The following is a 12,799-nucleotide window of genomic DNA, read 5'->3' as shown; positions in this document are numbered from 1 at the left end:
CACAAACAAGAGACAGTTTGACGTCCATGGCATGACTGAGACTTCATCGTAGCAAGACTTTGAATTTCAACAGAGTAATGGTCAAAAAAGAATTGAAAATTTCTGTGACTCACTGTATGGAGTATCAGTAAAAAATATAACCATTGATGATATCTCTAATTGCAAGGATAGGAATTTTCACCAACAGGTGGTTCACCATAAAAATCACCTCAATTGGCTCCCACAACTACACGCTACATGCTACACGGATGTTTTTTATGCTACTGTAGTTACCATATGGTCATCTTGCCTGTTCCCTTATGTGCTGGTTTCGAGTAATTCTAAAACAACTGAAAATTACGTGTCTTTCACACATTTTGAGGTAAAAAATATTTGAACCATTAAAAAAATAAAGTTTCTTTTAAATCAAAATGGTGTACTCTGGCCCAAAAGAGGAAGTACAAAATTTCCATGTGGGTGAAATACGAATCATACAAGTTCCAGTGTTGTATACTATTCATAGGATGAAGTGAAACATGACGTAGAATTCAATGACTTCTGGTTATTTACAGAGCCTATGGATCATGCAGTCCTGAAATGCTGTATTTTGATCTGTGTATTGGGGGACTTTCTATGGGTACATCACTACACATGTATAGATAATGAATTTCTCCCCGAATATCAAATATTTCACCAGCACTTTGAGGGAATATTTTCATCGGAATTATCAAAATGGGGCAAAAAGCAAGCAGGGGTATTATTCTACTCTCCATGGTTCATTTTTCGGTTCAACTTGACTTGACTTGACTTGTACAATCACTTGATACTTCATAACCTGAGAGTCATGTCTTTTTTCTTACATTAATGTGATCATTGGAATCATGACTGAGGTTTTTCCAGACATAACTGAAACATACAGAATTTAAGATCTGCACAGTGTTATACAGAATTTATGATCTGCACAGTGTTATCACTAAAAATATATGTTTGATGTGTGTAAGGGCTTCCCTTCATTCCCTTACAGTGTCAAAAAGGATGATAAAGGGTTTTGGAGTCAGTACAAACAACTATTGACAGTTGTATTAACAGTCTGACACCAAAATGGTAAGTGGAAAAAGAAAATTGCAGTAGTATTTCAATGTCTGGAAGATCTGTCAGTCAAGGGCACTCACTGGTGCTCCCCCCCTCCCCCCCCCCATCTTAAGAGGAGGGGAGCATAGGGAGTGTCCTCGACTGACGGATCTTTCAGTCTACATTTCAATATAAATGCCAAATGTCAAGGACAACAAATAAATTCTTTCTTTTTTCAATTAAGTGTAAATACACTTACAAGAAAACCAACATGACAGAAAATTCTAGGAAGTTTATTTCAATTTCTACAAAACCATAATTTCCTGACTTTCTTTTTGCCACAGTTCAAAGGTTGCAAAAAAAATATTTCCTTTCAGAAACTGAAAATTTATTGACCAAAGTTCTGTGGCATGTTTCCACATCGTCTAATGGAAAATTCCCTGTTACTAAGTTAGGTATGTGTGGTTCTGTACTTATATCAATGGAACTCTTGGTCTCTACTTTATTGTTAGGGTTTGAAGTTCTATTACCACAATTTTCAAGTATATAAGTTGCACAACAACATTTGCATTGATAAACGACAGACTAAAAAACATCTGCATCAAAGTAGGAAGTATCCGTCAAAATTTTAAAGTCCTAGACCAAGAAATTTCTAAGTTTTAGATTTTTGACCAATATTTACATTTATTTTGATCATTTGCATAATTATCATGTGATCAACTTGGCTCGAACAAACTTAGATCTACAAACCCAGGAGGACTATTTTTTTTAATTTTTCAAAGGCATAGGTGTCTCTTTTTTGTCATTTAAAATTTTTTATCAATTTCTGCATTTTTTCAGCAAAAGTAGCATATTTTTCGACCATGACATTGACGCAAAATACATTTACATGTCAAATTTCAAGGTGATAATTACCATTGTTTCTGAGAAAACTCAGTGGATGGACATACATACATACACACACACATACATACATACACATGCTCTCATACACATATACATATATGCACACACGCACACATACAATTGGGTCAATTTACAAATATCTTTAAATTTCTTTGAGAACAGCACGTAATAAGTAAAATGTTCTTGCATCAGAGATAACATTCTTGATTCAGTGGTGTGTCAATTGAGCCTAGAGGGGTCATTGATTCTCAATTGGATCAACCCCATTGTCTCTCCCCATTGGATCATGTGTAGTTCCATTCACTGCATCAGATCATCCCTCTTTCCACATGTACATATTAAAACCACACCACACCAGCATCAAGTCCCTTTTTTGCTCCAGTAGCTCATAATTATCACAGCAGAAGCTCTTTCTATAGCATCATCTGTTTCTCTCACTATTTTCCGATCAAGTCACCATATACCCATTCCATCTCCACAATTCCTAATTACTCCATTCCCAGCCACCGAGACCCTGCTTCCCTGATTAATTTACAACTCCATCACGTCTTACAACTTCTTCTTCTGTCTTCCGACAAAGTGATCCATAGATTGGTTGACACCACATACCTCCACGATCTCTTTCTGTACTTTCACTGGAAGTAAACTGAGAGGACAGAGATAAACTAGTACAGTAATTTCACTTCAGAGCATGCATGAAGTAACCACACGATCCTTCAAGAAACAGTACATGATATGTATTATTTCTGTCAAGAATCTCTAGGGATTGCACATGAATGTACTTGTCTCCAGTTGTTTACCACATCAAAAAAATTCTAAAAAATTCCCTTTATTACATGCCTCATACATATTGAACATCGTGCACCCCATAGATTTGATGGCAACTTGTTGGAGATGTAGCGAACCGCTCAGTCATCAGTTGACAGAAAGTAACCCGGAACTATTTTCAACTTGACAATTTTGGGTTTAAAAATGATCAAGTTACACGTTTGATACAAAAAATCCAGTTTTTAGAAATGTATGCGTTAAATATCGATAAACCACATAACATTTATTTAAATTTATCAATAAAATAAAAATTGTGCTATTTTTTAACAGGTTTTCGTTCACCATGAAAATAAAGAATGTGGTTGTCATTTGCAAATTAACCTAAAAACTTTGGAGTGGAAATTTATAAGAGAGGCATTGCATGTAATAAAAACATTATAGCCCAAACAAAGGACATTGTACCCTTGATGCAGTGGACAATTTGCTCTATCAAGGAAGTATGCACCTTGAAAGTGAAAGACTTAAACTTTTGCTCAAACTTTCCTCAAGGAATAGTTCAACCACTCTCTTTCAAAATCAAGAATAAAACTCGTGGGTCACCGTGCAAATTTTGGTAAGAGAGAAACAAATAACCCAAGATTTACCGATATTTGAAATTCAAAATGGCTGCCATCCACATAATAACTCTATGGAGAAAAATAAAACTTTCGAATTTCAAAAAACTAAGCTGTTGTAGAGTTTTCTATCACCAAAAGCTTTAAAATGAACCCCCACAAGTTGTATAGCAGAAAAGAACTGTAAAAGTTTTAGAGTCCGAATTTGTGTCCCCGTGGCCCGTTCTACCTTACCATCAGGCAAATGGGGTGACCTGCCCTCAGGCACATAGTCCCCGGGTTATTGACAGTATTGTGAGTATGCATTAACCTAGGCAGGTTACTTCAAATATTGCCCTATAGTGGTTGACACTCAGAGACAGGAATAACAAATACAGCACAAGTGACGTGGCTGGCCAGTGAGACAACTGCACAATTCAGTGAAAATGATCCAGTATGGCCATGTTTGACATATGGCAAAGTGTCTTTAATAGGTGGCTACAGCAAAAAGGTCCATAATAGGGAAGTGTATTTAATAGAAAGGTAAACATGTATTCTATCTGTAACTTTTAGCAGAAAAAATCCATCTTTATCAGAGACACGCAACTAGTTTCACTGTATCACAAATCAAATGAAAGCAACTGATAGCACAACCATATCAACATTAACATAGGACTCACATGGCTATTTATTTATAAACATTTGATGTAGAATTTACTATTTTCGTCTTTGGAAACATGCTGCTGGCATGCCATGGTTGAAGCAACTCAATTCATTTGGAAACACAAGCATGTAACCTAAATCAGTAACTATGTAAGGTAATTACGAATGTTATCATCAAATTTTGATGAAATCAATTTTTACTCTTGTCATTACACTTGTGAAAATATGTGACCTTCCATCCTATTTGAGGTATACTTTCAGTTAAAGCATTGTGGTTTGAAATACTGGGTATCAACTTACCCCTTGACTCCGATTAACACATAGAGAAGTCTTGGCATGTATAGCATGACTTGATTTGTTCTGACAGCATCAACTATTTTGTCAGCACAGTCATCTGGTTTTAACGCCTTCAACAACCATGGCATTCTGTGAAAATGGTCAACAGTTACGACAAGAAGTTTAAGATTATGGGAACTGATGTTTCTCTACACAGCATGAAAAGATTCACTGCTGTAACAGATCCCGTACAGCAACTATCATAAATCTGTGGTATTTGTCTGTGTCAGCAAACTTCAAGTTGGCTTATAAGAGCTTATAAAACTCTTATAAGATTCTGATAAGTATGTTATTCGCAAATTATTTGGAGTAAGAATCTTACAAGATCTTAAAAGATCTTGTAAGATTCTTATAAGAAAGTAAATTCCCGGTCAGAAATTGGGTTCACTACAAATATTTATAAGAATCATATAAGTTCTTACTCTAACTAATTTGCATTTAAAGTACCTATAAGATTCTTATAAGAAGGTTTCTTATTGAAGCACGCATCTGCATACATAGATTGTAGCAGGCTATGAAATTTTTACACTTTTCATGAAGTATCACTGGACCACAGACATGTCATTATTAAATATGAACAAAAATCTTGGAATATTGTGAATTTTCGGACCCTGCTACAGTGCCTGAAATTCAACACTGGACACAGCTCTGTCTGTAAAAGTCTTGTTTCAAACCTTTTGCCACAGCAATGGATGCAGTCTGAAATTACTTGACTCCATTCAGATATGCAGTGACTGACCTGATACATGTCATGAAATGTTCCTGTAGACTTCTTGCTGTGTAAATTGAAGTTTTAACAGTCATTTAAAAACTTTGGCTGTTTATCAAACAATTATAATGTTCTAATAAGTAATCATTTCTTATATTTCTTTCAATTTCATCAAATCCTGATTGTAGATACTCATGATGCAGTTAATCTTTACTGTCAGTGACTACAGGTACTATTCAATAGACATACGATATGATAAACACGTAATCAACAGAACGGAAGACAAGAGATTTATCAAACAGCAAGTTAAACCATAGTTACTCCAGACTGTGGTTAAACAAATAGAGGGAAATTGCATTGAAAAAATATCTTGACTTTTTCCTAAGAAAAATAAAAAGTTTGTTTTCCATCCTAGACATATTGCAAAAATGATGCAGTGACGCAGATTTTTTCTCTCAATTATTTTTTATTCTTCAACCAACAAGAGCAGCCAAAAAACATGAAAACAACATAGGAATGCATGCAGAGATAAATGCACAGCAGTGTTGCTTTAGTATTTTTGTATAGCAACAGTTCTGCAGTTTGACTTTAAGTGCAGCAATGCACAGTTTTGACAGCTTAAAACAGTGACATATGTCTGAATGGAATGTTGTTGTCAGTTATTTTGTTTACAGTTCCGTTTTATACAGCACGTATGCACTATCATAGCGCATTTTAGCATTTATTTTTTTTCATTTTATTTCCTCATATGCAGAAAAAAGGGTGACGCGTCGGGTCTGAATTAATGCGCACAAGAATGAGAAACAAACTTTATTTTTCTTGGCCTAATACACATTTATTACCCATTGACAATTTCACAAAGTGCAGTTTTTCTAAAATTATTATTATTACTATTAAAAATTAATAAAGTTCACTTACCTGTAAGTGACCCCTTCAAACATTCCAGTTTCAATGAAAAAAGGACATACTACGGTTGTGTGCACACCATCCTTGCCCATTGCACCGATTTCGAATCTCAGAGCTTCGTCAAAACCCACCGCTGCAAATTTACTGGCGCAATAGTCTGACAGTCCAGTGACGCCAATGAGGCCAGCAGAACTGGCAATGCTGACAATGTGACCATGGTTTTTATTGAGCATGGAAGGTAGGAATGCCTTGACAGTCTGGAAAACAAAAACAAAAGACGATTCCTTCCCGGTGACTGCTGATCATCTGGAAATGACACTGTAATTGTAAGAATGGAGTGTGTGTGAGTGTGCATAGAACCGTGTGCCCTGTTTGAGAATTCATATCATACTGAAAATTAAGGAAAGAAATAAAAATAGATGATTATGAAAATAATGACTCTGTAGAAGGCTGCACGTTGCTTGTTATTTTGTATGTCTTGTTCCTAAATATTCAAAATAAGTCAGTCACTGCTCACACCTCTTAGCTGACTCAGACAGTACAGTGCTCGGTGCATTCATTAACCCACAGTCCCTCTACCTATCACAGACGGTTCATGGTGCTACGGTATACATAATGTGACTACAATGTATTTGTGCACTTCAATTAAAGGCCAGGGACTTGATCCCTTGTTGGATCAAGTTTCTTCCAGTCAGTAAGAGGATAATGGAGTGTAATAGCCTTTTGTTTTACATTGACATTTGTAATCTAGTAAGTAAATTTCCTTGCAAGACAATCTGACGCCTTTACCTCCGTCCCAGTCAGATATTTGGTCTCTCAAACTTCTATAAAATCATTTTCTTCAATTTTATTTTACTCCACAGGGATGACTGCTCTTTTAATTCCAAAAGTCTGTAACTGTTGGGTAATTTATTTCTCTCGTACCACATTTTGCATGGTGACCCCTGATATTGAGCAAATGTTAAGTTTTTCCAATTTCGAGGCACCTACTACCTAATAATGGTCACCTTCCTACAGTAAGTGAGGCTACCCACAATTCCCCTCGATTTGTTCACTCAGACATTTTTTGCTAAAGGCTTTTTCAATTTTATCAGTTTCTTAACAATTTTTAACTTAGAATTTAAGTTCAGGATTATTTGTTAAAACTATGTTCCAAAATTATTTATTATGTTTAAAATTCAAGAGTAAATTGAATGAGAAGTCGATGTTTGGAGGTGCTAAAAATTGCACACTTGTCAAGATAAAGTTATCAGCAACTAAGATGGTCTCATCATACCACCTGGCAGACATGCAAATTTCCTTTGTTACGAACATTTAAAAAAATCAATACCCTTTCTTTTGCCAACACAGATGCAACTTATTCCCTTAGTTTCCTTGAAAATATTGTGTATGGCTATCAAAAATCTATGTCGACAAAATTATAAAATTGCTATCTATTCCGCGGAAAAGGGGTTGATCTTCTCATTATTCACAGTGGGAAATCAGAAATTTGTGATTATCAGAACTATGTTGCCAGAATTTTAATATGGACCGAGTTGTTCTGTGTACAGAAGAAATTTGCTTCAGTTCAGTGATTGATCTCCGTGTGTACAGATCATGGAGAATTGTGGGTAGCCTCACTTACTGTGCTTCCTCTAAAACCTTTGATGGGAAAGTATCCTTTTCATAGTTGATATATTGCAAGATGTCAACATTGAAAGGTTCAGTGGTTAAGTCGATCATGGATGTATCCGAAGATCTGACAAACCCATGAGATGACTTGACCAGGGTCCAGTTAGTTGTTGGCACCGCGCTCACATCTACAGTACATATGACAATACTGAAAATCAGCTTATTTCTCTACTAACAGAACAAGAATTATCTTTTAATGAACAATTTGCAGATTATATTTTTACTTTATATAACAAAGAAATAACTAGTTATATTTATTATTTGCTAATATTATTATACTGTAATACTTTATCTTTATTGAAGAAAATTTGAACTTATTTTTGTATCACACTTTTATTGCCACAAATGTGATGTAAATCCTATATTTACAAGCAAGCAATAAAAATATTATTGTACTTGGGCCTCAGCCCAAGTACATTTGTTTTCATTCCGTGGGAAAAAACTGTAAGGTATAACCATTTCTGGCTGAGACCAGGGAGGGCAAAATGTATTGGCTTCATCTTTCTTGGCATAATAAATGGCGTAATGATGTTAACTGAATGGAAGTGCTGCTCTCAGCCAGTCTTGAATAAGTGAGATGTGAATATAAATGCTTCTCTATCTGAGTTTTGGCCACAAAATCTTCTGAATATAATCAAAATGTGCATCGAAATGCAACAATTAATGCACCCTCCGTTTCCTAGGCGATGGCACGACCCTTGCTACACCCACTGGACGAGCCAAAGTGGGAGGGGTAATTTCGGTTTGGTCGAACAGGAGGGCTCGAGACCAGAATTTAACATTTAAACTTGAAACATGTTTAATCACTGACAAGATGTGGATTAGTGTTAATCAAAGAGAAAGTTTGAAAAGGAAAGGTTTTATATCCCGGACACAATGAAAAACATTACGACTGGAAACTGTACCCCCGGTTGAGAATAGTAATGCCCACAGCGATGGAGAACACTTATCCTTGAGCTGAGAAAACCAGACCATCATTTCGAAATAGAGCTGCAGATTCGAGAAGCTCGTTAAAAATAGCTAGGTACACCCCAAAGGGGTGGTTTCGAGTCTTGAGGGCAAATTTCGCCTCTTTCATTTAGAAATCGTACGTTTGTTTTTCCAGGGGAACACATCATTTGACACAAAATTTGCATGAAAAGGGGTCGCCAGTAAGCACGTGGTCAAATCTGGCATAAGAAACAATATGAAATGTTGGGTAAAGCCAGTCCAAAATAAACTGATTTGAACTTTTGTGTTTTGTAATTTATACCACTGCAGTAACATGACTTTTTTTGACAACATCACACAATGTAATACGTTTTGAAACTGAATACTCCGACGTATTCTGTGTCCCCTTTGCTAAAAAATACGGTATGCCGATTACCATGTAAGGAGATGATGACGTCAAGACAGATTTGTAGTGCGTTTGGTCTTGGATGGTGCACGAAGTTTTGTCGAGGTAGCTTGTGTATTTATTTTCTAAATGGGAGATATTAGGGTCGATCTAAAAGAAGGCCGAAAAATGTTATGATACTCTAAGCGAGCTGAACTCCAATGCGAATGGTTGGATAATTTGGAGGATGTCTAGACTGATCTCGTCTCATAAAGATTATTTGGCGGTCAGTATTGAATTTCAACTGCGTCACAAGTTTGCGTCGAACGGTCAACGAACGATATTTTAGAAATCTGGAGACATTGCACATCGCAGTTTTATTTTAGTATTTATATTTTACAAAAGATGTAAGAAGCAATGATTTTGTTGAAAATTCTGAAAAAAATATAGGAAGATTTGATCGCGAACACATTTTCACTTGGGGGTCAACTAGCCCTGCGTACGATGCTGTGTGTTCCGCTACAGCTAACCGCCCGCTCACCACAGCCCTGCAAAGACCGTACGTTGGGTCGGTGACTTCAAATCCATTTTGAAACTTGACGTAAAAAGCCAAATTACTGCCGAAATTCAGCGTTCTTGGGCCCAAGTCGTATCCCAGCCTACCTCAGCTACTCGATCGCTTCCAAAAATGACAGTCTTTTATTCACTTCTCGTAAATAACCGTCGATGTCGGCAACTCTCTCGCTGGCCCTGCGTACGAAGCTGTGTGTTAGCTGTAGCACATAGCATCGTACGCAGGGCTAGGGGTCAACATGGGGTCGCAGCCATGTTGCCTCAAAACTTATTTCTGTCTGCACTCAAAACTCAAAAATGTCGCATATGAACCTGAAAAATCGATGTAATTTTGTCAAACTTCGGCGAAATTTCAGCCTATAGACAAAATTTCATCTAGGTAAGGTAAATTTATTGAAATTTGATCGACAAATAATCCTGAGCTTGAACGTGACAGCTCGCCTTCTCCGGGAAGTCATGCATCCGGCCAGCTGCCCATATGGCCGGGTGCATGAGATTGTTTTCAAGCGACGGCGGCAGACCGTACGGGGCTCTGGATATGAACCTACCGCCGGTGTAGCTGTAATAACTGTTGCGTTGTTTTTAATTACCACGGACGAAGTCCGCGGGGACTTATAGGTTTGGTCATGTCCGTGCGTCCGTCCGTCCGTTCACGCCTAGTACCCAACCCCATACAGATGCACGTCGATTTGTTTCACAATGCTATCAAATTTGGCCATGTTAGAGGACTTTTTAGTTTACACCTCCATAGACTCCCATGTATAAGGCAGTTCTCCATAGACTCGCATGTATGATGCCAAGAAAAATAAAAAATTATTTCTCATTGTATTCATATTGCCTAAAGGATGCAGTGACACAGTTTTTTTGTCCCACGGATAAAGTCCAGGGGGCTTATAGATTGGCTCATATCCGTCTGTGAGTCCATCAGTGAGTCCATCGGTTCACGCAGATATCTCAGACATTTGACAAAATATCATGTGACCTTGTGACCTTTGACCTGAAATATACATTATTGTCCATAACTCAGTAACCACAAGTGCTAAACCTTTCATATTTGGTATGATGGGACACCTTATGACGCCACATATTGTACCCCATTAATTATGTGCATATCTAATTATGAGCGAGCCAATAGAGCAAGAGGTCTGATTTCTGGTACTAGTATATAGGGATAAGTTAACAATATAATTTGTTTGACAAAACTTCACGTGACCTCAATGACCTTTGACCTAAAATATACATATTTGTCCACAACTCAGTAACCACAAGTGCTACACCCTTCATATTTGGTATGAAAGGACACCTTATGACACCATATATTGTACCTCATTAATTATGTGCATATCTTATTTTGAGCGAGCCAATAGAACTAGAGGTCTGATTTTTGGTATATAGGAATAACTTAGCAATACAATTATTACGACAAAATGTGACGTGACCTCAATGACCTTTGACCTCAAATATATATATTTGTCCACAACTCAGTAACCACAAGTGCTACACCCTTCATAAATGGTATGATGGGACACCTTATGACACCACATATTGTACCTCATTAATTATGCGCATATCTAATTCTGAGCAAGCCAATAGAGCTGGATGTCCGATTTTTGGTATATAGGGATAACTATAGGGTAGAAATCTAAATATGCCCATCTAAATATTAGACATCTACCATCGAGAACAAAAGAAATTTGCTGTAATTTGAATATTTAAGGAGTTTAAGCAATTCCCGCTATAAATAAAGAACCCCTGCCTCAAACTCCACAAAAGTTGCTAGACATATTTTGTAGTTGTCATGCCATTGCTTCGTTTAATAACCAGTTAATCAAATGCCTCATTGACAGGAGGAAATTCAAGACCATATTTGAATAGTAGTATATATTGTCCTCAAAATTACTTTATCACGGCCCAAGTACTCATTGCCTTCAGCAATACTGCCTTGTTATTATTATTATTATTATTACTATGACCGTCAGAAGGCACACAATCAGTGGAACTAGACCCAATGACAGAAATATAATTAAAAAACCTACAGAAACAGCGCAGTAAGATAAATGTATAAACATACCCAAAAGTGAGCCATAGCATTTACTTGCATAGTCTTTTCAACAAGATTGTCAGGGCATTGTAAAAACTTCTTCCCTGTAACTATACCGGCGTTGTTGACCAAGATCGACACGTCTCCGACCTCCTCCTTCACCATTTCGGCGTTTTTATATACAGCATCTCGGCTGCTGCAATCTACCTTGTATGAGGAGGCTTTGGCACCCAATTCCCGTATTTCTCTCTCGGTGGCTTCGACGCTGTCAGAGTCTATGTCCCATAAGACGAGGACCGAGCCAAGTTTGGCAAACTTCAGAGCCAGAAGGCGACCAATTCCGCTGCCAGCACCCGTTACAAGAACAATTTCGCCAGCTACATCTTTACGCTTCTTGAGAAAGGGCAGTAGCATTAGGACGAATGCTTCAAGACAAAACCACAAACATTTTGCAAGAGATATAAGGAGCTCTACAACGATATTCGCCATATTTTGTCGAGACAAGTTTAAGCTGTAAGAACAAAGTTCGCCTTCTGCAGCTGCATGCACTCCGATCCTCCTTCTTGTTCAGAGTGAACTTTGACACTGAATAAGAGCGCCCTCTAACATGGTTATCACTATAAACTTTAGGAAGCCGTCATTATTTACGACCGGGGGGTGTTGGAGGAATGTAAGGTAGATGTCACTCGAAAAATGGAAAGCTACAATGGCGTTGCTCAAATTGCGGAGAGAAAGAAGGGGGGGTTACTCAATTTTTGGTGCAAAATGAATTGAATCACCTCTCGGATTGCACCATTTCACATATCAGTTTCTTTTCAATGCGAGGGGTACACCCCCCTCCCTCGAGCGCTCTCCGCTTTGGTGTCTAACTGTATTACGTAGTAAAAAATACAAATTGAAAACACCTTTCATATTGCACCAGACTGCACCATTGCACATACATCAATTTCTCAAATTTCTCCATGCTACAGAGGGTACAACCTCCTCTGACACTTCCCCCTCAGCCTCCAGCTTGTCCCCCTGTACTTTCAAATTCTGCCCTGTCAGACATCTCAGTGAAAACCATGTCATGATACCCATCCAAAGTAAACAATACTATATGGTTGGTACGGTTTATAGCTCGAGCTTTTATATCTACATTTTATTATGACTTTGAATTTCATTTTGTTGGTTTCATCTTTTTCAACTGTCATGAGATAAACGATGATCATTATAATTTATTTCAGAAATTCTGGATTGCATAAAGATAGTGAGAACTGACATGAAAT

At 37.4% G+C, this 12,799-nt stretch overlaps 1 protein-coding gene across 1 annotated transcript; it reads right to left on the bottom strand.

Moving 5' to 3' along the window:
• Positions 1-1,255: 1,255 nt before the first annotated feature.
• LOC139115510 (epidermal retinol dehydrogenase 2-like) lies at positions 1,256-12,118 on the bottom strand. Its single transcript, XM_070677650.1, has 4 exons — positions 11,562-12,118; positions 5,944-6,188; positions 4,281-4,406; positions 1,256-2,602 (listed from the first exon to the last, which is right to left on the bottom strand). The coding sequence occupies exons 1-4, from the start codon at positions 12,018-12,020 to the stop codon at positions 2,506-2,508; spliced, it is 927 nt and encodes a 308-aa protein (XP_070533751.1). The 5' UTR covers positions 12,021-12,118; the 3' UTR covers positions 1,256-2,505.
• Positions 12,119-12,799: the final 681 nt, after the last annotated feature.

This window comes from Ptychodera flava, chromosome 17 (genome assembly GCF_041260155.1).
Source record: "Ptychodera flava strain L36383 chromosome 17, AS_Pfla_20210202, whole genome shotgun sequence".
Lineage (NCBI taxonomy): Eukaryota > Metazoa > Hemichordata > Enteropneusta > Ptychoderidae > Ptychodera > Ptychodera flava.
This window is presented reverse-complemented; position numbering and strand designations above follow the sequence as displayed.